The sequence below is a fragment of the Notamacropus eugenii genome, chromosome 5, assembly GCF_028372415.1.
Source record: "Notamacropus eugenii isolate mMacEug1 chromosome 5, mMacEug1.pri_v2, whole genome shotgun sequence".
Classification (NCBI taxonomy): domain Eukaryota; kingdom Metazoa; phylum Chordata; class Mammalia; order Diprotodontia; family Macropodidae; genus Notamacropus; species Notamacropus eugenii.
In genome coordinates, this window is record NC_092876.1 from 108,471,271 (window position 1) to 108,497,493 (window position 26,223).

Below are 26,223 nucleotides of genomic sequence, written 5' to 3' on the forward strand. Positions count from 1 at the left end.
TGTCCTTGCTGGTCAGAGAATAATAGCAGGAGTACTGGGATAAGGGTTTTCTGCAGTGCAAGAAAGCATTTGGGAAGAAGATTGCTGCCCAAGTGATCATATAGTTACATAACACTCTACCTTGCGGATAAGGAGGGCAGTTATAAAAAAAGCAAGCTAGCATCTTTTAAGAAAGCGAGTTTCAGAGTCACTTCTGGGGATAGTATCTATTTGGCCTTATGTATTTTATTTCTGTCTTCATCTTCAGCCCTTCACAAGAATTGATGTTAGGATATCCATGGTGACTTCAGTATTAAGGTAGAATTAAGATCTTAGACTTTGAGGAGGCAAGGGGCAATGGGAAGAAGTTTTCAGAAAGAAAGGCAACAAATCAGTAATATATGCTAATTGTTACCTATACAGTCTTTTTGGTTGAAGGCTACGCTGCTACATAATATTCTCTGAATGGCTGGGAAGCCACATCTCCAAAGAAGGATCTGACCTTTTGCCTTTGAGGAAGAACTCTTTTTTTTTTTTTTGCCTGCCTTTGAGAGAGAATTCTTTCTTGCTTTCCCTTTGGGGCTGGCAAAGAAGGTGATGGGGGAAAAGAAGCTACCAGGGGGATATGTTAGGGTGAGTAACACATGTTTTTGTAGGAAGCATCTTGTATCATACATAGCATTTCTTCAGGTACCTGCAGAGTTCAGTAGGGTTTGAGAGCATTCACTCCCCCTCTAAATCAGTGGGCCATACGTTGAGCAGTAATAAACTGATACCAAATGCTTACTTGTATCATGAAGTCTCCAAGTAGCTTTGCATCCTCCAAAATTATAAATATAATTGTAGGGATGGGTAATGTTCCTAATGTTGATCCCAAGTTATCACGAAAAATTTAGAGGCTCAGCCTCACTGTTTGCAAGGTAGAGAAGTATATACTGTATCTTTTGAAGATTTTTCACTAGAGAATGTGTTAACATACAAAAGTTCTGGCTCTTAAAGCTTCAGTACTCTGAAAAACTCAGCAATTTGGAATAACATTCATTTTTTGATGAGTCTAGGTAATTTAGATCTGTTGTTTTTATAATGTCTTTTAATAAGTACAAAAATATTCTTCAATGACTCAAGACTGCCAAAACTCAATCAGTTTTCCCTGTTTGGTGGCATGCAAACCATGGAGAGTAAATATTTCCATAGGAGGAAAAGCATTTTCAGAAAATGTTGAATTATTAAATAGGTATTTTTTACTTTTGAAATATGTACAACTCTAATTTGAGTATATTCCTAGAATTAAAAAGAAACCCCTCAGAATCCTTGGGTTTTGGGGAATGGGAAGTTCAGAGTCAAAGGAAACAGGGAAGATTGTTGAGGGGAAGACTTGTTATCTTTACTGTTAGCCTACTTGTTTCTTGGTAGTAACAAGGGAACAAATTTTAGCCTTTGGCTTTTGAACAGTGTCTTATGGTTCATTTGTGTGCCTGAAAAATTTCAAGCAAGTAGCTGGAAATATGTTTAAATCAATTTTGATTATATAAATCAAACTCTAAAATAAAAATTAAGCATTATGTTGCACATCCTGGGTCTTTTCAAAAATTTTTTTTCTGTTTAATTTGTGGGCCTACATATATATATTCATGTTTATTCAGATATTATGGAAGCATTCTTTATTTTTAAATGCCCTTTTGGGGGTTAGTTAAATGATTTAGAATTGGTGAAAGACATGCTAAAAAGAAGACTAGAATTTGGTTGACTGATTCTTTCTGAGCATATTACCTGACTAGAGAGGGCAGTAATTATGAGCACAATCATTGCTGACTCTTGGAACTAGATTAAAAGGATAATGACATATTTATCCTTTGAGAAGTAAGAGTGAGCTAGGAGCAGATATAGAAGGAGCATTTAGATGACACTTTCAAAATTTTTGCATTCTGTTTCTTAAGGTACTATATCATGACATGATATACTGAATGAAACTATGTCATTTTCTATCCTCAGACAAGCTATAAGTTCAAAAATTATTTCCCTACGTTGTTTGTAAATTTCCTTTAGGAGCATCTCCTAAAATAATGGGATTTTTTTTTCTTATCCAGGAATGAGCATACCACTACATGCCAGAATTCTTTAGAGAAAAACTAGAGATAAATAGGAAGCATGAGAAAGACTTTTTAGAGTTTAGTTTATTCTTAAATATCTTAAGATTGATTTTTGTATGCCACTGAACAGATAAATATCACAGAATTCAAACGAGCATGAGTGCTTTTTTTCTCCCAATTTTTTAACAATTTAAAGTTTTGAGTTCCAAATTCTATCCTTCCCTCTCTTCCCTGAGAAGGTAATCACATATATAGGTTATACATGTGCAGTTAGGTAAAATATTTCTATATTAGTCATTTGGTACAAGAAGACTCAAAAAGGAAAAAGATGAAAGTGAAAAATAGCATGTTTCAGTCTATATTCAGCCAATATCATTTCTTTGGAAGCTGATTGGATCATTAATTAGTCCTTTGGGATTGTCTTGCATTGTATTGCTGAGAATAGCTAAGTCATTCACAGTTCCTCATTGAGCAGTTTTGCTGTTACTGTGTACAATGTTCTCCTGGTTCTATTTACTTCACCATGCATCAGTTCACGTAAGTCTTTCCAGGTTTTTCTGAAATCATTCTGCTTGTCATTTCTTTTTTCTTTTCTAAGTATTTTATTTTTTTCCAATTATATGTAAAGATAGTTTTCAATGTTCATTTTTGTAAGATTTTGATTTCCAGATTTTTCTCTTTCCCTTCTCCTTCCCAAGATAGCATGCATTCTGATACAGGCTATACATGTACAATCATGTTAAATATATTTCCACATTAGTCATGTTAAAAAAAAAAGAATCAGAAGAGAAGGGAAAAACCACAAGAAAGAAAAAACAAAAGCAATAATAATATGCTTCGCTCTGCATTCAGACTCCATAGTTCTTTCTCTGGATGTGGTTAGCATTTTCCATCATGAGTCTTTTGAAATTGTCTTGGATCATTGTATTGCTGAGAAGAGCTGCGTCTATCACAGTTATCATTGCACAATTTTAATGTTCTCCTGGTTCTGCCCATTTCACTCAGCATCAGTTGATGTAAGTCTTTCCAGGTTTTTCTGAAATCCACCTGTTTATCATTTCCTCTAGAACAATTGTATTCCATTACATTCATATACCCTTACTTGTTCAGCCATTCCCCAGTTGATGGGCATCCTCTCAATTTCCAGTTCTTTGCCACCACAAAAAGAGCTGCTATAAATATTTTTGTACAGATAGCTCCTTTTCCCTTTTTTGGACTTCTTTGGGATATAGAACTAGCAGTGGTATGGCTGGATCTAAGGGTATATACAGTTTTAGAGCCCTTTGGGCATAGTTCTAAATTGCTATCCAGAAAGGTTGGATCAGTTCATGTGAATACTTTTTCCTAAGTAAAACAAGGTATATGGTATTTATTTTTTAATATTATTAAGATAAAAACTGTTTTTCATTTTAAGGGGACCCACGGAGACCATACCCAACTGATTTAGAGATGAGAAGCGGATTGTTGGGTCAGATGAATAATCCATCCACTAATGGTGTGAATGGCCATTTACCAGGGGATGCACTTGCAGCAGGCCGGTTGCCAGGTAATATTCACTGTTAACATTTTTTCCCAATTTTTTTAACATTTTTATTTAAAGGTTTGAGTTCCAAATTCTGTTCTTCTCTCCCTTCTCTCTCCCCTTCCTGAGAAAGAAACGAATCAGATATATGTTATACATGTGCAGTTATGTAAAACATTTCTTTATTAGTCATTTTGTACAAGAAGGTTCAAATAAGAGGAAAACATGAAAGGAAAAGGAAGGGAAGGGAAGGGAAAAAAGAAGGAAAGATAAAGACAGCATGCTTCAGTCTGTATTCAATCAATATCAGTTCTTTCTCTGGAGGCTGATAGTATGCTTTATCATTAGTCCTTTGGAACTGTTTGGATCATATTATTGCTGAGAATAGGCAAGTCATTCACAGTTCTTCACTGAACAGTATTGCTGGTACTGTATACAATGTTATCCTGGCTCTATTCACTTTCCAGGTTTTACTGAAATCATCCTGTTTGTCATTTCTTCTAGAACAATAATATTCCAGTGCAAACATTTACCACATCTTATTGAGTCATTCCCCAGTTGGTGTGCATCCCTGTGATTTCTAATTTTTAGTCACCACAAAAAGAGCTGTTGCAAATAATTTTATACAAATAGCTCCTTTTCCATTTTTTAAACATTTCTTTGGGATATGGACCTAGCTGTGGTATTGCTGGATCAAAAGGATATGCACAGTTTTAGAGCCTTTAGGGCATAATTCCAACTTGCTCTCCAGAATCGTTGGATCAGTTCACAACTCTACCAACAATGTGTTAGTGTTCCACTTTTCCCACATCCCTTCCAATATCCAACATTTTCTTTTTTTGTCATATTAGCCACTAATAGATGAGAGATGCTACCTCAAGAGTTTTTTTATTTACGTTTCTCTGGTCAGTAGTGATTTAGAGCATTTTTTATATGCTTTGATATAGATAGCTTTGAATTCTTTGTCTGAAAAAATGCCTGTTCATAGCCTTTGACCAATTTATCAATTGGGGAATGACTTGTATTTTTATAAATTTGACTCAGTTCTCTACATATCTGAGAAATGAGACCTTTGTCAGAGATACCTGTAAAATCTTCCCTCAGTTTTCTGCTTCCCTATCATTTTGGTTACATTGGTTTGTGCAGAAACGTTTAAATTTTATATAATCAAAATAATCTATTTTGCATTTTATAATGCTTTCTGTATCTTCTTTGGTCCTAAATTCTTCCCTTATCCATAAATCTGATAGATAAACTATTCCATGCTCTCTTAATTTGCTTATGGTATCACCCTTTATTTGTAAATCAAGTACCTATTTTGAATTTATCTTGGTATACGGTGTACTGTTTTTCCAGTTTTCCCAGATTATTGTCAGATAAGGAGTTTTTGTTCTAAAAACTTGGATCTTTGCATTTCTCATATACTTGATTATTGTGGTCATTTACTATAATATAATTTGTACCTAATCCATTCCACTGATCTACCACTCTTTCTTAGCCAGTACCATATTGTTTTGATAATAAACACTTTATAATGTAGTTTGAGCTATATATAATACAGTATGGCTGGACCACCTTCATTTACATTTTTTTCACTGATTCCCTTGTTTTCCTTGACGTTTTATTCTTCCAGGTGAATTTTATTATTTTTTCTAGCTTTATAAAATAATTTTTGATAGTTTGATTGGTATGACATTGAATATAGATTAATTTAGCTAGAATTGTCATTTTATTATATTGGCTCAGCCATGAGCAATTACTATTTTTCCAATTTAGATCTGATTTTATTTGTGTGAAAGGTATTTTATATTGTATATAATATATTAGATATTGGCAAGCATTTTATATTGTCTACAGTTATTTTAATGGAATTTCTTTTTTTCTCTTGCTGCTAGATTCTATTGGTAATATATAGAAATGCTGATGATTTATGTGGGCTTATTTTGTATCCTGTAACTTTGCTAAAGTTGTTAATAATTTCAAGTTGTAGTTGATTCTTTAGGGTTTTCTAAGTATAACATCATATCATCTACAAAGAGTGATAGTTTGGTTCCTCATTGCCTATTCCATTTTCTTTCATTTCTTTTTCTTCTCTTATTGCTATAACTAACATTTCTAATACAATATTAAATAATAGAGGTGATAATGGGCATCCTTGCTTCACCCCTGATTGTATTGGGAATGCTCCTAGCTTATCTCTATTACAGATAATACTTGTTGATAGTTTTAGATAAATATTTCTTATTTTAAGGTAAGCTCCACTTATTCTTTTGCTCTCTAGGTGTTTTTAACAGGAATGGGCACTGTATTTTGTCAAAGGCTTTTGCTGCATCTTTTCAGATAATCATATAATTTCTGTTGGTTTTGTTATTGATATGGTCAACTATGCTGATAGTTTTCCTTATCTGAACCAGTCTTGCATTCCTGGTATAAATCTCACCTGGTCATAGTGTATGATTCTTGTGATGTATTGTTGTAATCTCTTTGATAGTATTTTATTGAAAACTTTTGCATCAATATTCACTAGGGAAATTAGTCTATAATTTTCTTTCTCTGTTTTGGCTTTTCCTGGTTTGGATGTCGGCACAATATTTGAGTTGTAAAAGGAATTTGGTAGGAAATCTTCTTTGCTTTTCCAAATAGGATTAATTGTTCTTTAAATGTTCTTTAAATTGTTCTTTAAATGTTTGGTAGAATTCACTTGTGTATCTTTCTGGTCCTAAGTAGGGATTTTTTCTTGGGAAGTTCATTGATGGCTTACTCAATTTGTTTTTAAGATTGGGTTATTTAAGTATTTTATTTCTTTCGGGTAGTCTGGGCAATTTGTATTTTTGTACATATTCATCTATTTCAGATTATCAAATTTATTGACATATAATTGGGCAAACCAGCTCTTAACAATTGTCTTAAAATCCTCTTCCTTGGTGGTGAATTCACCCCTCTCATTTTTGATACCAGTAATTTGATTTTCTTCAAATTAACCAATGATTTATCTATTTTATTGTATTTTTTTCCCATAAAACCAGCTTCTAGTTTTATTTCCTAGTTCAGTAGGTTTCTTATTTTCAGTTTTATTAATCTCTCCTTTGATTTTCAGGATTTCCAAATTGATGTTTTATTGGGTAATTTTAATTTGTTATTTTCCTAGTTTTTTCAGTTCCATGCTCAATTCATTGATCTGCTTTTTCTCTGCTTTATTGATGCAAGCAATTAGAAATAAAAATTTTCCCCTAAATACATGCTTTGGCTGCATCCCGTAATTCTGGAATGTTGTCTCATTGTTGTCTTTTTCTTTAATGAAATTATCGATTGTATCTGTAATTTTCTTTGACCCATTCGCTTTTTAGAATTTGATTATTTAATTTGCAGTTAATTATTGAATGTAATTTTATTGTATTATGATCTGAAAAGAATGAATTTACTATTTCTGCTTTTCTGCATTTGGTTGTGAGGTCTTTATGTCCAATTACATGGTTAGTTCTCGTGTAGGTGCTATGTATCACCGAGAAAAAGGCATATTCCTTTCTATCCCCATTAAGTTTTCTCCAGAGGTCTATCCTATCTCACTTTTTCAGAATTTTAAAGTTGAGGGCCCCCACTGGTATAGTTTTATTATCAACTTCTTCAGAAGTTTAGATGCTATATCATTTGTTACATATGCGTGTGTATGTATATGTGTGTGTATATATAATATATATACATGTACACACATGTGTGTATATGTATATATATAAACATACACATACATATGCATACATGTGTGTATGTATATGTTTAGTATTGATATGACTTTATTGTCTGTGGTATCTTTTACCAAGATATAATTTCCTTCTTTATCTCTTTTCATTAGATCTATTTTTGTTTTTGTTTTATCTAAGATCATGATTGCTATTCCTACTTTCTTTGCTTCAGCTGAAGCATTTAGATTCTGCTCCAGCCACCTTACCTTTACCTTCTGTGTGTCTTCTCTGCTTTAAATGTGTTTCTTATAAACAACATATTATAGTATTCTGGTTTTTAATCCATTCTGCTATCTCCTTCAGTTTTTATAGGTGAATTCATCCCATTCACATTTATAGTCGTAACTTTATTTCTCTCTATGCTATTTTTCACGTATCTCCCCCTGTCTCTTACATACCACCCTTTTCCTCCTCACAGGTATTTTGCTTCTGATCACTGCCTTCCCCAGTATACTCTCCTTTTTATCAATCCCTCTCCCCCTTGTGTTATTTCCATTCCTTTTTATTTCCTTATAGGGTAAGATAGATTTCTATACTAAACCAAGTGTGTATGTTATTCCCTCTTTGAGCCACGTTTGATGAGAGGAAGGTTTAAACTTTGTCCACTACTCCATTCCTTCCTTCCTCTTCCATTATAATACCTCTTTTATGTGGGCATAAATTTTCTGACCCCATCATTACACTTCTATCACTCTACTAAACCTCAGTTATTTTCAGCCCATCTTTGATACACACTTCCTGTTTTTAATCTCAGCTTGGAGAGCTACAGTTGGTCTCTTGACATCACTTCCTTTTGGGCCTCATTGAGTAAATTAACAGTTGTAATCATAGATTCATTTTCAAACTCTCCCATTCTTTCTGAGTCAAATTCTATTATAGGTTATCTAACCGTAGGAATATGCCTCTTTTTCTCTGTATCTTTAGATCTTCTTTCTTCATGTTTTTGTACATGCCCATTTCTTATTACCATCTCCAAGGTGATTTGATCACATTCTTCCAATGCCACCTCCATGTTGCCAATTGATTCTTTATTATTGATCAGAGAAATATTTCCAAAAAAGTAGCTCCCCTCATTGCCACCTCTATTTTCTAAATAATTACAGTGACCTATCCTATTTTTGACATTTTATCATACTAGAAACATTTGATCTCTGTTCAAACATTTGGAACTTATTTTAAAATTCTTTATTTTAGCTGAATGTCAAGTATTCTATTTTCATAAAAGTGTGTTTTTGTGATGTGAATTGTTTCATTTGGTACATCTCTTTGGACAGCATTTTATGTTGCTGCCCAGTCATTTCAGTTATGTCTGACTTTTCATGACCTTATTTGGGTTTCTCTTTGCTATTTCCTTCTCCAGCTCAAGTGACTTATGTAGGGGTCACTCAGCAAGTAAGTGTCTGAGGCTGGATTTGAACTCAGAAAGATGAGTCTTTCTAATCTTGGCCCAGTGCTCTATTCACTGTGCCACCTAGATGCTTGGATAACATATTCCCAGCTGATAAGATAGAACTGTTATCTTGTAAACATTAGATTTCTGTTATTTCTGTCAGGTTTTTCCAGGTTTGTTTTGTTTTTCTTTTAATTACAAATAGTTTTTCCTGTTAAAAAGAAGATACACAAATTTAGATTAAAATGATCTTTTTTTCCCCAGATGTTCTTGCTCCTCAATACCCATGGCAGTCAAGTGATATGTCAGTTAACATGTTGCCTCCAAATCACAGCAATGATTTTATGTTGGAGCCACCTGGGCACAATAAGGAAAATGAAGATGATGTGGAGGTCATGTCAACAGACTCCTCGAGTAGCAGCAGTGACTCTGATTAAGAGTCATGCCAGAGAAAAACGTACTACATCTGATCACAGAAATACCGAAACAAGCATGCAGAACCAAAAACCTGTAACAGTTGTCTGTTGTGTAAATGTTCAGCCTGTTCAGTACCTCCATGGACTTTGTTTTCATAACCAAAATCATGATTTCAGATCCAGCCCACCAGAACAAAGTATTTATTAAAGTGTTTGGTGTGACTTTTATTATTGGAGTAAATTTTTCAGTTTTGTGGAGGATATGCCTTAAGAGCTGCCTTTTCCAGGCCTGTTCCAGTTACATTGGACTAATGTGACTGGATAGGAGGCTGTAGAAAAATGAATGACACTTAGGTGTTTTGCTAACAGCTCTGTTGTCTCATAGAACTGTGAACATGTTACATGTTTTAAAGATATAACCAGACATCTTGTTTGAAAGCAAAGTTTACTTCCTGTCTTTTGCTTGAAAATTGTATTTCATTACTATCTCAAAGGTACCGTAATGAAGTGAGTTTCATGTGTAATTGCCGTAAATGTTTTTTGTAAATAAGCTCACCATTGTACATTTAAAAGTATAAGCAGTACTTTTAATGAAAGATGGGAAATTATTTCTAGTGGAGTATATCTTATTCTGAATATTTACCATAATTTTGTATCAAGAAGGGAGTATTGGTACATTCTAAGCATGGACAGTTTAGGAGGAGGAATAAATAGCTTGTGCAAAAGTATACAGACAGGATATCCAATGTAGGAGCAGTATCTCCTAGGGCCCTGATCCATGCAAGTGAGGTTAGTTTTTTCTTAAAAGTACTGAACCATACTTGTAGACAAGACACCTGGTGGCCTAAATACAGAAGTCAGCATACCGGGAGTCAGGAGCTTTTTCCTTAGGTTTCTGACTTTTGGACCACCATGACTGACTCAAAACAGGGAAGCTGCACTCAACTGTATTAATGTCATATCCTTGCTGAATATTCTTTCCTTGCTATGGCTAACTAAACTTTCTTTGGTTAATTGTTAGATGCTCTAGAGAATGTCTCACTTTGTTCCCAAAGCTAAACCACCAGATTAGCTTGTCAGACCTGCCCTACAATATGAGGAAAATTAATATTATGCCATATTGTTTAATATTACTCTGTGATCCATCTTTTTCTTCATTTTGTCACACCCCACTTCTGAAAGTAGCTCATCCTGGAAGAGGGTTTGAGCTAGGTCCTCTCCAGGGGACAAGTCTCTTATCCTTGCTTTCTAATCAAAGTTAGGATAGCTTGGTCTATATATGGGGGAGACCACACCAGGGAATGAACTTGATTGAGATGGTTTTTGTTTTTCTTGCCAAGATTTCCAGAGGCACCTGGGACTAATAAAGTAACTAGCATTCCTTAAGTGTTAGAGAGGGACATAATGAGCCACATCTGAAGGCCAGCTCATTTTTTTAACAAATGAAGATTAGTCCTGCCTCCTGGTGATGAATAGAGAGAAGTTGAAAACTCAGCCCACCTCCTCATTAAAATATCTGCCAGTCTGGAAAACCTTGCATTTGCCAGGGGAGGTCCCAATGATATGCTGCCAGGCCAATCAGAAGGAAAACACGCTAGGTTTAAAAGGCTCTGTTGGCCTTCATTCCAGGTCTTTGGCAAAAATGGAGGCAGGCAATGGACCCTTTTATTATCAGGTTGCATTCTCCTATTAATAAATTATACCTTTTGTGGATAATTGCCTCAGTTTCGTGTTTTGTTAAATTTCACTAAAAACAAACTGTTGCCATAGTCATTAGAATTGGATTGGATGAGCTTGTGGCATAAGTGTGATTCCCCAGGTGGCTTCCATGATTCTGGCAGTACTTCATACTGTGAGGCATCCCTAATTGACCCAGGAGGATTAAGGAGCATTTTGTGGATATTCAGCAACTACAGAGATGTGAATGTGCCTAGCACCTTTAAGAATGACATCCTAGTAAATGCTGTAAACTCATTTGTAGAATTTTCACAGTTTTTGTACTTAAGAGTAGTAGTGATCTCCTGACCCACTGACTATGGTAGTTGGGTTTGTTTACTTCTTTGACTTGAATTTTGGGATTGTCTCAAAACTACTAAATGAACTGCTTGTGATTTTTTTCATATGGCATTGGGGGAAGGGTGGCGCAACTGGGAATTGTGCCATGCGGACTTTGTTGGAATCCTCTGATGTAAGATTCTAGGGGAGACGCTTAAGTGTTGGAGAAAAACTCATTACTTGTTTGGCACAAATCACTCAAAAATATTAAATAAATCTAAGCATCTCTTCTTGTTGTGTGGATTTAGTTGCGTCTAACTCTTCGTGACCCCATTTGGGGTTTTCTTGATGAAGATACTGGAATGGTTTGCCATTTCCTTCTCCAGCTCATTTTGCAGATGAGGATCTGAGGGAAACAGGGTTAAATGACTTGCCCAGAATCACACAACTAGTAAGTGTCTGAGTCCAAATCTGAACTCAGGAAGATGAGTCTTCCTCACTTCAGGCGTGGCCCTCTATCATCTCTCACCTCTAGCACCACCTAATGGCTCAAACCCAAGCATCTCTGCTTAGGGAGAAATACAAAGGGCAGTGTTTCCCCTGTTGTAAATCCTTTTGACCCAAAGCATTTTCTGTTTACAATACTTACAGGGTTCAAGAGACATAAAATTCCAAAGGAAGATAAAACTTGGGTACAGTTTGCCTTAGAGTTTTTAAATAATTTCATAGGATCTTTAATTTTAAAGCTGGAAGTAAATTCCCAGAGAGTTGAGTAAATAGGCACAAGACAAGACTTACTTAAGGTAAATGCAAGAGTTTACCTCATAAAATACTTTACAATCTATTTTTCTTTTAATTGGGATTATTCCATAATATTTTCATTTACAGATTTTGAATTTTGTTTTCTAAGTGCAAGAATATTTTGCAAGAATCAAGGAACTTGAAATAAAACTACACTGGAGAAAACAATTATGGGATTACATATCTAGAGTGAAAGGGACCTCAGAGGGCATCTAGTCCAGTTTCCTCACTTCACAGATGAATAAACTGAGTACCAGGGACATAAAGTGACTTGACCCAATGTTCAACACAGAGGATTGAGGTTTGGCAGTGGGATTCCTATTTGTATTTCATATCCATCTGGAATGTGGAACCCTACTGGTTTTGTGGAAATGTGTTTCATGTCAGAGTTCAGAGGAACACGGACTTAGAGCTGCAAGGGACTTTAATAAGTATCCAGTCCAATCCCCTCCATTTACAGATGAATAAATTAAGGCCCAGAGGAGGTGATAGGACATGGCTAGGTCAGATTTATAATAACAGAGCCAGGATTTGAAGTAAGTTTCATTGACTCTAAATTTAACACTCTTCCTTCTGCACCAAGAGTTATTAAACTGCCTATAACCTCTGACCCAGCGATACCACTACTAGGTCTATTTTCAGAGATGATTAGGGAAAAAGGAAAAGGACTGATGCGCCAAAATTTTTATAGCCGCAAAGAACTGGGAATTTTGGGGATGCCAGTCAGCTGGGGAATGGCTGAATAAGTTGTGGTATATGATCATGATAGAATACTACTATGCTATAGGAAATGATGAGTTTGATGATCTTAGAAAAACATACTGCATGAAACAGTGAAGAGAAATCAGCAGAACTAAGAGAATGCTGTGTACAGTAAGAATAATTTTGAGTGACTAAGTCATTTTGACTATTATAAATACCTGAATTAACTGCAAGGGACATACGAAGAAAGATGCTATTTGCATCCAGAGAAAAAACTGATAAATAAAAGTACATACACACACACACACACACACACACACACACACACACACACACACACACACACACGTGTCTAATGGTAACCTTCTCGAGGCTGGGAGGAAGAAAAAAAATTTACATAATCATTTAAAAAGAACAGCAAGTTACATACAATAGATTTACAGTTTCATGTGCAATCGTGTTATGTTTTATTCCATAAATTAAAAATAAAAATAAAAAAACACAAGCTCATTGGTTTTTTGCTAGTTCATCCCTAGTTTAAGACTCAAATTGCATTTGAGAAATAAAGTCCCTGTCTCATGTAGGAACTGCTACCTTTACAATCACAAAATCTTGATTTTCTAGCATTTTAAAACTGCGGAATCAATCTCCCGAGACAGGTCATTTCCCTGTGTTCTCAATGTACTCCTCAGTGGGAGGGACTGTTTTCCACGAACAAGATCACGAGACCGTAGACCCAGAGCTGGAGTGGACCATGAAATCATTTAATCCAATACTCTTATTTTAGAGATTGCGACGTGGGTTGAAATGCAAACTCTAACAAATACCTCCTGGCTGTGTGATCCTCTCATACCTCTGGCAACTTTCTAAAGCCACAATAACAGAAAGTGTTGGCCTGCCTTGTTGGAGGGGAGGGTGTGGGAGGGTTTCTTCATGGGAGTTCCAGGCTTTGTAAGGAATATACTCTGAGGTGGCAAACAGCCACTAACTTGAAAATGGCTGAGCCCAACTCTTCCCCATTCTGAGGCCAACTCTACTTCACGTAGCTTCCGTTACTTACTTTGCCACCAGAATAAATAAGCAACTTATCTTCTAGCTTCACTGTTTTCTAGACCATTGGAGGTTTTTTTTGAATATTCTATGACTTTCCTTACTAAAATGAAATGACTGATGTGCACGTACTCTATTAATGATTTCCTCTGTAGCCCACTAGATGATTCAGTTCTTCCTTAAAAGGATTGTAGCCTTGTTCCCTTAAACATCGCAAAGCCCAGAAAAGCTGATCTAGTGGAGGGAAATCTTCCCATGGAACCCATTCCCAACCTAGAAAACAAAAAATAAAGAAAAAAATAAAATTAGTTGAGAGGAAAAAAATGTTTATGCTGGTAATTTTACATGTTTTAGGAGAGAAAACTCAAAAATACCTAAGTAAAATGAAATGGTGATAACATAATTTTAATTATAGGAACAGAGAGGATTTCTGATTTACATGAAGATCTTAAAGAAATAATTTTTAAAACAAACTGGTTGAACACTTGATTTCTTTAGTTAACTTTGTTGGGGCCATCTTAGTGTTAAAAAATAGAATATGACCATATACATTTTAAATCAATTTAAAAAATTTTTAATTTTTTAAAAAAAATATTTTACAATATTAATTCAAATAATGGCAAAGCAAAGTTCTGGCAAGTTTTTTTGTTTTTTTTTTTTTAGAATATAGATCTTCACTTTCATGAAAACCTCAATTTCCTTCCTCATCAGTGAATTTAAGGAATTGAAGTAGACAATCAAAAAGTTCTTTCCAGGTCTAAAATTTCTATAAATATAAAAATAAACATTTCTTATTAGTTTTGTAGTTATAATCTATTGTTCTCAACATATTATGATGACATCTCCATATTGACAGGAAATTATTTCTTGGAAACAACTAAATGGTTAATCATAAATGAAGAACAGTGGAACATCACTTTTTATATCAAAGAAAAAATTTTAAAAACTCAGTTTAGGCAAGATTTGGTTGGATGAGAATCATGACTAGAATTTGACTCTGAAAGGGCAGATCATATTTAATAAAACAAAAGAAATTTTTAAAAAGAAGAAATGGAGCAACATAGCATATTAAAAATATAAACTTCTGTGAGGGAATGCAGGTACCTAAAGAGAGGTAAAAGGTGGCTGAGGATCAAGAGGAGAAACAGAGACACAGCAGTAGAGTTACAATGACAATACAAATCACCTGGACAGAAGGAACGAGTTAAGTTTAGAAAACCATCTCAAACCTGGCACAGAGGCATAATGCACGTCTGATGTTTGAATGGTTGAAACTCCCCTTTCCTAAAGCTCTGCCAAAGGCAGAGCAGCTAAAACATTCGTGGCTTGCCTTCATGATAATTTCATTTTTCCAAAGGTGAATGAAATGTCAAGGGGAACTGCTATACTGCACCCAGTTCTGACCAATTTTGAACTAGTTTGCCTGAGTCAAAATAATAGGAATCCTAGGCACAAATGACTCCCAGAGTTTTTGAGAGAAAAAGTTTGAAAATTCACGTATAATCTAAGATGCACCTTCTATTTTGAGAGAGCAGATAAAAAAGAGATCAGAGAAAGGTAAGCTCTAATAGCTTATTTTGGGCAGGTAGTAATCAGCCTGAGATTGATGGAACATTCCTAAGAGTGAGTTTTAGGAAACACAAGAAGGAAGTGATGATAGGACAAGAAAGGAGCTGTCTAAAGAGACCAATTATCAGATTTTTTAAAGAGAGGTGATTAGAAGATAGATATGAGTAAGTAAATGAGGATGAATATAAAAAGATAGCATAACTCACCAAGAATTGTATGAGAGCTAAAATTCAGAATGCGCTAAAGCTGGTGAAGAATGCTAGGCACAACAAAGCTTGTGTGTGCGTGTCCCCATTTCCACAAAGGACCAAAGAAAGGACTAACGATTGTCTCAGTTTTCAAAAAAAGACAATGAAATGTGCAAAATCTAAGCTGGTGATCTTGTCTCCTATTCCTGGCAAATTTCTAGGACACATTAATAAGGAAGTAACTTGCTAAAAACTAGCATGTCTTCATCAAGAAACGGGTTTTGCCTGTCAGGATAATGAGACTAGTAGATCGGGGGGGATCCACAGATCTAGTATACTGAGTTGCAAGAAAACGTGTAATGATCTCTCATGCTATGCTTGTGTTGAAGATGGGTGCTTGAGGGCTAAATGACAGTATATTTAGAATATACAGAACATAGATATTACATTTAGGTAGCACTTAGCACTACTGAATTGACCAGTCTTGAGAGTAGTCATTAATAGGGTCACTAACAACATGGAAGGAGATCTCTCGTTGAGAGATCTGGGGGATCTATCCTTGGTACCAAAGTGTTCAACATTTTTTATCAGTGATTTGGATTAAAACATATATGTCACATTAACCAAATTGCAGATTACACAAAGTCTACAAGGAGAACTAATATAAATGACAGAGATGGGATCCAAAATGACGTCAACAGAGTAGAACAATGCACTGAACTGAATAAAATGAGTTTCATGGGACAAACATAAAGTTACGTACTTGTGTTCTAAAAATCAACTTCGTAAATAAAGGATAAGTAAGGTATTCCTATATCCAGTTCCTATGAGAAAGACTTGGGGGAGTAGGGTTGGGGGAGGTGGGGTAGTGGACTGTAAACCTCGAGATGCAGCAATAACCTGAAATGGCAGCCAAAAAGACTAATGCTACACTAGGCCTCATTAAAAGTTTGGTGGCAGAGCCTCCATAGGAGGTGAAAGATAGTTTTACTGTCTCTGACCTGATTAAACCATATCGGGGAAATTGTGTTCAGTTCTGACTATCACATTTGCAGAAATGGAGAAGCTGAAGTTTCCAGGAAAAGGCCATCAGGCTGGTGACTAAACTGAGGAATGTGCCCAGCTGTAGAACTGGAGATGCTTGAATTGGAGGACAGATGCTTAAAAGCAGCAGTCCTAGCTGTCCAAGTATTTGATGAGCTGTCGAATAGAAAAGGTTGTTAGTTTTGTTATGGGACCACCTTAGGAGACTGGGAGTTTCTTCTTATTCAAAGTCTTTAAGCAGAGGCTGAAAAACCACTTATTGGGAATACTGTAGGAAGGATTCTTGGTTACCAATAAACTGAGCAAACGGCCTGAATTCCCTTCTAGTTTTTAGATTCTATGAATTCTACTGACTCAGGAAAAGTGCCTGCTTAAAACTAACCTCATTTTGGGCTGATTCTTAGATCCCAGGTTAGCTAATATAATCTTCCTTCTTTTTCATGTTCCCCTCGATTTTTTTTTCCTTTTTGGGAAGCAGAAGATTAGGAGATAAAGGTTAAAAGGCAAGATAATGATATCCAGAATAACGTGTTAAATGTATCACCAGTATGTATATCATACTGGCAACCCCTACCCTACCTGCCTGAAGATGTAACATTAGCCTCTGGATGATCTAGACCTGTTAGTTTACCTACCAGGGCTATGATGTCAGGGTTGAGGGGCATGTAGAAGAGGGGGAGAAGAGGAAGCTTTGTTTCTGAAGATTTTTTTGTTCCTTCCCTTCAAAGTAAGAAAAACTTTCAGTTTTGAAGATTATTTTGTGAATGATGTGAATATTTAAGATATCATATATGTTTCATTATCACTACATGGCCTTCATGTCTGCCAAATTATTTCTTAAAAACATGCAACAGGAAGATTTTATGTAAAACTACCATATCAGCTTATTTCAATTGTTATACAGTAATGATAAGCACTATAGCATAACTCAAATACAAGAGTAAACGGCATTTCTGCCTCTAGATGGCACTGCCATCTTCACAAAAGAGAAGATTCAAGGTCTCTTCTACTCATCTGACAGGCAGTCAAAGGGATTTATTAGGCTCTACTCGCCAAGAACTATGCTGGATATTGGAGATACAAAGAATGCAAAAAAATCATCCCTGCCTTCAAGATGGGGGAGACAACTTATAAATAACAAAATCTATACCAGAGAAAGATTAAGAAAGGCCTTCTGCAGAAAAAGTAGGTTTTAAGCTGAGCCCTGAAGGAAGCCAGAGAAATGAAGAAGTAGAGATGAGGGGGCAGAGCATTCTAGACATGGGACAAAGGCACAGACATGGTAGGTGATGTATCATGCTTGAGACACTGAGGTAGGCCAAGGTAGTTAGATCATACAGTGTGTGGAAGGGATTCAACTGAAAGAAGGCTGGAAAGGTAGGAAGGGGCCAGGTTGTGAAGGACTAAATGAGAATCAGAGGACCTTATGTTTCATCCTAAAGGTAACAGGGAACTACTAGAAGTTCATGAAGCAGGGAGAGTGACATGGTTTAAAAAAGTCACCTTGGCAGCTGAATGGAGAATGAACGGGAGTGGGGAGGGGCTTGAGGCAGGGAGACCAGTTAGAAGGCTATGATGGTGCTCTAGGCTGGCTAAGCTGTTAAAAGCTAGAAGTGAAGGTCTGTTTGACAGCATCCATTTATTCCCACAGATATTAGGAACAGGGAGCTCATCACCCTGTTAGAGTTGGAAGGAATTTGGAACTTGGCTCTTCCTGCCATGATTTCAAGATCCATAAAAATAAAGTATAGAACTTTATTGAAAGGTAACAAATTTAAATGTACTTGAAATCAAATTATTAAACTATAGTTTAGCAGCATGAACATTTTCATACTTTAAATAAACCACAATTGAATTCTGCTTAAGCCAATGCTTGGGCTAATGCCTGTCTGTTAAATATAAGAGTCTTTCTTAAAGAATTCAGGGTATGTAACTGTTCAATTTAGGAGGAGGCAAATGAAACATGACCCCCTACTTGTTGCTCTGACTACAGTTCTGTGTGAACAAATAAAGTGCTATGTGAGTAGAAGCTCTCTTTATTTGAGTCACAACCCTCCTTAACAGCCTTATTTTATGGCAGGATAGCTGAAACAGGTATTTAAATAACTGGCTTATAGTCATGACACTGTCTAAAACAGTGGCAAAAGCCAGCAAAACAACTGAGTAACCTAATGAGTAGGCCCATTCTCTGCCCACCATTTCATATTCTTCCCCCAAAGAATGAAGATCACTACAAATCCAATTTACCTTCATTTTTGTCAGGTTCTGTGTTCTTTGGCTCTGACTCATAAGTCATGTCCACCTCTCCTTTCATCAATATAGTGACATAATGGTAATCATCCTTCTCACTGACAGAATTGACAACAGAAGCGAAGCGAACATTTTTCAGGTGAAGAGCGGCTTCTTCCAAGGTTTCCCTTGCGGCACATTCTTCCCAACTTTCGCTGGAAAAATGACAGAAATACACTATAGCCTTCACTTTGATTTATAGAATACTCACTAAAAACGTTTAATAAAGAGAAACTTTAAAGCACGGTCAAAAACCTCAACAGCAGGTTTCAGCAGGAAACCCACCATGCCCTTGCCATTCTAGAATGTTCGTAAAATTAAAAAAAAGCAGGATTGGGGAGTCAGAAAATCAGGGTTCAATAAGTACTAGCTATATATACCTTGGGCAAATTACTGTCCCTCTCTGAGCCTCAGTTTTCCCATGTGTGCTAGTGCCCTATCTCTACCTACTTCAGCTATCTGGGCATTACCGTCCATCCTGTAGCCGAACTTTCTTTTATGTGGTGTTTCATCCAGTTAGTATGAATCTGAGGGCAGGAATGATCTTTTTTGTTCTCCTTGTAACCCTAGCACTTACTATAATGCTTAGCATGTAAAAAGCACTTACTAAATCACTTTTCTTGTTTCATTCCATTCAGCTGGTCTCCCTGCCTGAAGTCTCTCTCCAGGCCCCTATGCATCCTCCACATAGCTACCAAAAGTGATCTTCATAAAGTTACACCCCTACTCAACAAACCCCAATGGCTATCAATTACCTCTAGGATTAAATATAAACTCCTCAACCTGCCCCTTCCTACCTTTCTCCTCTTAACACACACGTCCAGGCAAACAGGCCTTCCTCCTTTGTCAGACACATGGCCCTCGATCTCCTATCGTGCCTGGCCACTGGCTCCCACTCACGGCTGAAATTTACCTTCTCACCCTCTTAGAATCCCTACCTTTTTTCAAGATTCAGCTCAAATACCACCTTCTACATACATGAAGCCTTTTCTAGTCCCCTTGCCCCTGTCAGCTGCTAGTGAAAATTAAATTATCTTGATACCTGTCATATACAGACATATCTATATCTATATATTTATAGATATATAATATATAGTTATATAATAATTATACACACGCATACATACCTATGTAAATAGGTATGTATGTATATGTTGTCTTACCTAACTAGACCATGTACTCCTTAAGGGAGGGGTCTTTTTTACTTCTGTCCTTGAATCTGGAGTGATTAGCACACAACAGGCACTAAATAAAAGCCTGCTGACATACAGATATATTTTGTTCCCATAGTTATTATTAAAATGCTCTTTGTTGTTCTAAGAGTAAACCAAATACGTTATTAATCCAATGAGGCAAGTAGTACTCCCTAAAGGACATTAGTTGATTAAAAGCCATTATGCTAGCATATACATATGCAAATCTATGTACACACACACATATATAAACACTTGTATGAATAGGTACATATACAACAAACACATGTGTGTATACATACATGTATACAGAGACCTATATATACACATATGTATCTTGTATTCTGAAGGCAATTCACCTTTTTTCTAGTCTCTAACAAAGAAGATATTGCTTCTGGCAAAAAAGGTCTATATTAATATAGCTTCACTACTAATGTTACATATCTTTAGAGCTCATCTGATTAACTTCTAGATTCAATTTTAGGGTAGGAAGTGATAAATTATTACAGCTTTCCATATTAAAACTGGTTTAAATAATTCAATTTTTAAAAATCATCAACCTTACAATATCCACTTAAGCCAATACCCAGAAACAATTTATTCAGTAAGTCACGTTCGCTGTTCCCCACACAGTTAAACTGAATGATTCCTGGGTCAACCCAATTGACTATACCGAGATTAGACTTAATTCTTTTTGAGTGAGATTATTTTAGTTCATCAGTTGAGATAAACATGAGAGCTAGTACGAACCTTTCATTTTCAGGAACCAATCAATCAACATTTATTCAGCACCAAGTCCTGTGCTGGTGACCCCCTGAAGGAGCTCACAGTCTCGTCGGGGAGCCAACATGGAAACAAAGTTGCAAAGCAAGCTATATATAAGGTAAAGAGGTGAAAAAGAACCGAGGAGGCACTGGAATGAAGAAAGGTTTCTCGTAGCAGGCGGGACTTAAAGAAAGCCATCCAGATCAGTAAGCACAACGCAGGAGGGGAGCATTCCGGCCGTGACTGGAGAGGAGAGGAGGGGTGGGGTGTCCTGTCTGGGCTGTCACTGCATCAGAGGACGTGGAGGAGATGGGTGTAGGAGCGCCGGGAAGTTGGGGTGGGGGCGGGCTAGTCTGCATTCGGGGGGCAAGGCTAGAGCTAAAGGAAGGCACATTTGGGCTGGACTAAGGGAAAAGCCCCAAGGTGGCCCGGGCTGCCTGGAGAGGTCGCGGTTCCCTGGGTGACCACTGGGTCTTCAGGCAAAGGCTGGCTGACCCCGAGCCTCGGCACCTCCTTGGGCAAAGCACAGTCCTTCCAACGCAGGGCTGCAACGCTCCATTCCATCCACTTCATTCAGCGCCGGGAAGCAGAGTTCTGTGGACTACAGCACTGGTGCCTCGGGGGGCCCGGAGTCGGAAGGACCCGAGTCCGAATCGGGCCTCGGACGCCTTGTGGCTAGGAGACGCTCGACCTGTCTGCCTTAACCCATTGGAGTCAGAAACAGCGATGAGGGCACCGTGCTGAGCTTTAAGATCCTTAACAAAACGTTTATATGTGTGTGTGTATACATACATACATATATATACATTATAATGACACTCCGTGTCTGAGGTCACGAGCTGCGTCACCCCGGGCGAGTCACTTCACCCTGCTGGCCTCAGTTTCCTCCTGTGTCAAATGAGCTGGAGAAGGACATGGCCAAACCACTCCATGATCTCCGCCCAGAAAACCTCAGGCGGGGTCACGTGGAAGGAGAAAACGACCAGAGAACAACTCAACACGCTAAACTGTTCTACCCAATGGAAATCTGCAGCGGGAACTCGAACAACGAGACCAAGTGGGGGAGAATACCTCTTTCCGTTAAAGAGAGCTGGCGATGATTAGCCCAGCCCCTACTCCTCGGAGCGCGAGGCGCTGACGTCAGAGTGAGGGCAAACACGCGCCGGAAGCAGCGCGCCGGAAGCGACTCACCCGAATTCCAAGTGACCCCCGGGAAGCTGGAAAGTGCCGGCTCCAACGGACCCTTTCCTTTTCCCGAGCAGAACGCATTGAGGGTGCTCAGGGCTCGTGATCACCACCCCGATGCCGACCCCCGGCCGTCTCCGCAGCGGGCCTGATTCCTTGCCGGCGGCCGGATCCATGCTTACGGCATCCTGGGAGGCAGCACTCCCGGAAGTGAAGTGTATCGGGTCCCGCCCACCGCGTCCCTCGCGGCTCGCGCGGGCGTCGCCCCTCCCTGGCGCGCCACGAGAGTCTTGATCTCGTCGTCTACTGTTGCCCAACTCGGGTGAAGCTTTCTCCGGAGGGGGTGTGGTGGCGGCAGACGTCACAGGCCTTGACTTGGCGCCGCGTGCTTTCCCCTCTCATCCTTAGGTGTGGACGTTGGGTTCTGGGAGCGCTTCAGCTCCTTAAAGATGAGGAGACTGAGCTTACTGACATGAAGTGACTTTTCCAAGTTCATACAGCCAGTACATGCGTGAACAAACCCAGGCCTACCCCACCTTCAAGTCGCAGATATCCCGTTTCCCTCCCCCGTCCCTGCTACCGCCTCCCAGCCCCTCAGGCTTACCACCTCCAAGGCCTGGATTCGTCTTTATCTCCTCCCCCTCCCCCACTTCCATGCTGTTGCAAGGCCTGTCAGTTTCACCTTGGCAACATCTCGAATATACATCCACCTCCGCCTCTGACTTTGCCACCACTCTAGTGCCGGCCCCCTCCTTACCTCACACCTGCACTGTTGCCGTAGCCCGCCGCTGCGGGGTCCTGCTTCAAGCCTCTCCCCCTTCCAACCCATTCTCCATTCAGCCCCCACCGTGATTTTACTGAAACTCAGCTCCATCGCGTCACCCCATTCATATTTAACGCCCGTGTTTTCCTGTTGCCTCCAGGAGCAAACACAAAATTCTCTGTCTGGCTTTCCGAGCCCTTCATGACCTAGCCCCCTCCCACCTTTCCAGGCTTCAAGCCCATGGCAGTGGCCCCTTGGATGTTCCACAAACAAAAGCTTGGCTCTGAGGACTTTGGGCTCTCCCTCCTCTGATCTGCCTCCTGACCCACCAGTTAATCCCAACTGAAATAACTTCTTTGACTGGAAGTCTTCATCAACTCCTCTGAATTCTAGTGCCTTCCCTCTGTCAGTTGTGACCTATTTATCCTGTACGTAGCTTGCTTAGTATAGATTTGTTTTCATCTTGACTCCCCCTAAGATTGTAAATCCTTTGGGAGCAGAGGCTGTCTTTCGCCTCTTTCTGTCTCCCCAGTGCTCACAGTACGTGCTCCATAAATGTTTAATGACTGACGGACTAAATGCCATTGGAGAAAGGGTAGAAAGAAGAGAAGAAGGGAAAGTTAAAGAGAATTCTCCAGAACTTGATAGTGCATAGTCATCACACCACTCAACTCACCGGATCACAGTAATAGCTAATGTTCCTTTAGAGATTTAAGATTTGCAAAACCATTTATACAGGTACCTCATTTGTTCCTCACAGTAACCCTGTAAAATGGGAATTCTTACCTCTATTTTGCAGATGAGGAAACTGGTCTAATCTTATTTCAAGGGACAAGGGAACTGAGACCCAGAGAGCCAAAAACACTTACCAGTAGACCAGTCAATAAACATTTTTAAAGCACCTACTGATGGAGTCCTAATAGAGCTGCCCCCAGTCCCAGCAGTCTAACTTCATTACAGGCCCACTGTCCCTGCCAACCCCGCCCCCCCACCCCACCCCATGTCCTAACTTCATCATGCCTCACTAAACACGAGAACAACAGTTGTGTCTGTGAAACTCATAGTTCTCACAGAACCAGCCAGAGTGGGAACCCAGCCATGACCCTCAGACCCATTCCCACAGAAACAGGTGTGTTCTTGTCGTCAGTCACAGTCACATTGTCCATCTAGCCCAAGACAGGACCACAATACCTAACTATATATCTTGACCAGACAGGAGGGCAGCATGGCTAGAATGTTTAACCACCAAACCATAGATGGGACCCCTCCTCCATTACCTAATTCCTTAACAAACTCCTCCTGCCTTTTAGATATTAATCATACTCCTTTATTCTCTGTAAATTTCTGTTATGTAATTACACCTTATCCTATGAAAATCTATCTTGTTTTCTCGGAAGTTGCTGGTGAATTCTTTGAGACGGTTCCACCACAACACATTATGAAACCTCAAGAGTTTTTGGCATCTTTGGTTTCAAACTCAACACCTACTAGGTGCTTAAGGCACAAACAACGTTGGGCCTGGAGTTGGGAAGACCTGAGTTCAAATATGGCCTCAGAGCTGTTTGACCCTGGGCAAGCCCCTTAATTTCTGTTTGCCTTGGTCCACTGGAGAAGGAAATGGCATCAGTAAGAATCAGACCTGACAGAACAACCATAACAGTGTGTCTAGCACTGTGCTAAGCCTTTTGAAATCATTAATATTATTTATATAGCAAAGGCAAAATACAGGCCCTCTCTTCAAGGAGCTTATATTCTAGTGGGGGAGACAACCTGCAAACAATTATGTACCAACAAGCCATAGTAGGAAAAAATTACCTGAGAGAAGGCACTGGAATTAGGAGGAATTTGGAAACATTCTCTGTAGAAGGTCAGATTTTATCTGGGATCTGAAGGAAACCAAACAAGGTATATACCTTTTGCCTACACCAAGGAGAGCATTCTTATCGTGGATCTTGTCTCATCAATAATGATAATAGACCTAAGAGAAAAGGTAAAGTTACTCACCTCTTGTTTTTTCTCTTAGGAGAATGAGCATTGAACTGGAAAGGATGAAATAAATATAGCTTATCATTATTTGATTGCCTAAGTAAGTAGGGAAAAGTAATAAAGGTTCTAACTGCCTTCGATGAGTTCATGTTACCAGTCACAGATGAAATACATCCCAAGACAATTAAAGACCTTGTTGATGTGAATGCAGAACCACTTTAGATTATTTTAGAAGTTATGGAAGGTGCCTTGTGATTGAAGGGTATATATTTTCCTATTTTCAAAAAGTAGGAACAGCATACTTTAAACCATAGGCCAGCTTTGAATTCTTCTCACAGACTTCATCTCTTGAAATTGAGATGTCCAGAAGAAGCAGGAATAAGCAGGCCAGCCCTTCTGGGTGGAACATGGGGAAAGGACATTTGCTATACTACATTTGGTATACTGCTATTACTTAGGATATGTTCTTTTCTTCCACACTCCAGTCAGCAGATTAGGGCCATGGACTTTCCTCTTCATCATCCCAGCTTGTCAACAGTCACCTGACCAGTGGGAGAAGCCCCAGTCACTGTACACTATTTCTCTTCCCCCAACCAAACTTCCATTGCCTTTTTCCCACCAGGTACTATTTACCCACTCAGCTAGAGTTTGACCCATCTGCTCTACCTTTGCTTCCTATGGTTTTTGAGGCCTTGCTATCTCCCTGATATTTTCCCTGCCAAATCTTAGATACCATCTGACCTTTCCATCTGCCAAGAACTGAACCCTCCTTAAGTACTGATTCCCACAACTGAGAGTGTGACTCCTTGAGAGCTTGTACTGTGTCACTTTTCTTTATGTTACCAGCTCTTAGCATAGTGCTTAGAGTTCAATAAATGCTTTTCTATTCCAGTTAGGAATGAACTTGATTCCTGATAAAAAAAAAATTTAGACTGGGTTATTAAAGGGATGGTTGTGAGCACTTGGTAAAGGAAACACTGATTATCATGAGGCAGCATGTATTCAGTAAGGACAAGTCCTCCCATGCTAACCTGGCTTTCTTATTTCATAGGGTAGGTGGTGGGTGAAGAAAATTTTACAGACATAGTTTATGTGAATTTCAAAGCATTTGGCAACATCTTGTTATGGACTTGTGGCAAATATGAAGAGGTTGGCTAAACGATTATAAAAAGAGGTGAATTCATAGCTCTAAGCAACACAAGCTGAGGAACAGCAGTTCATAATAGTAATAATCATGATAACTAGTACTTCTGTAGCACTTTAAGGGTTACAAAGCATCTAACAAATACATCATTTAATCCTCACAACTCCCCTGAGAGGCAGGTACTATCAGTATTTACATTTTACAGATGATGTTACTGAGGCACAGAGAGGTTCAAGTGACTTGCCCAGGTTGCACATCCAGTGTCTGAAGCTGAATTTGAACTCATGTGTTCTTGACTCCAGGTTTAGTACTCTAGCCATTCCACATAGAGAAATATCTCTAGTTGAGTGCCACTAGACTCTATCCTTGGCCCTGTGTCATTTGGCATTTCTGTCAATGATATTAATAATCA

The 26,223-nt window shown here is 38.4% G+C and overlaps 2 protein-coding genes across 4 annotated transcripts in view; one reads left to right on the top strand and one right to left on the bottom strand.

Annotated features, from left to right (window-relative positions):
• MED4 (mediator complex subunit 4) overlaps window positions 1-16,586 on the top strand; it is a 45,606-nt gene extending 29,020 nt beyond the window's left edge. The window contains exons 6-7 of one of the 2 annotated variants that reach the window (XM_072610565.1): window positions 3,484-3,615; window positions 16,498-16,586. In XM_072610565.1, the coding sequence (XP_072466666.1) occupies window positions 3,484-3,615; window positions 16,498-16,547 (182 nt within the window). In that variant the 3' untranslated portion in view covers window positions 16,548-16,586. Of the gene's footprint in view, window positions 1-3,483; window positions 3,616-8,985; window positions 11,423-16,497 lie in introns of those variants that run through there. The other variant, XM_072610564.1, reaches the window with a different exon arrangement.
• On the bottom strand, window positions 13,072-23,056 carry NUDT15 (nudix hydrolase 15). 2 transcript variants are annotated; one of them, XM_072610566.1, is made up of 4 exons: window positions 21,925-23,056; window positions 18,734-18,930; window positions 16,444-16,642; window positions 13,072-13,958 (listed from the first exon to the last, which is right to left on the bottom strand). In XM_072610566.1, the coding sequence occupies exons 1-3, from the start codon at window positions 22,092-22,094 to the stop codon at window positions 16,473-16,475; spliced, it is 537 nt and encodes a 178-aa protein (XP_072466667.1). In that variant the 5' UTR covers window positions 22,095-23,056; the 3' UTR covers window positions 13,072-13,958; window positions 16,444-16,472. The 2 variants fall into 2 exon arrangements, with proteins under 2 accessions (XP_072466667.1, XP_072466668.1); XM_072610567.1 differs by lacking the exon at window positions 16,444-16,642.
• Window positions 23,057-26,223: the final 3,167 nt, after the last annotated feature.

Excerpts from the sequence above, each read along its gene's own strand:
- NUDT15 (XM_072610566.1), bottom strand. The coding sequence starts at position 22,094 with ATGGATCCGGCCGCCGGCAAGGAATCAGGCCCGCTGCGGAGACGGCCG. Across the intron at positions 18,931-21,924 it reads GGGGGTCACTTGGAATTCGG|CGAAAGTTGGGAAGAATGTG; the intron begins GTGAGTCGCTTC and ends TCATTTTTCCAG. Across the intron at positions 16,643-18,733 it reads AGAACCTGACAAAAATGAAG|CTCATCAAATACTTGGACAG; the intron begins GTAAATTGGATT and ends TCTATTCGACAG.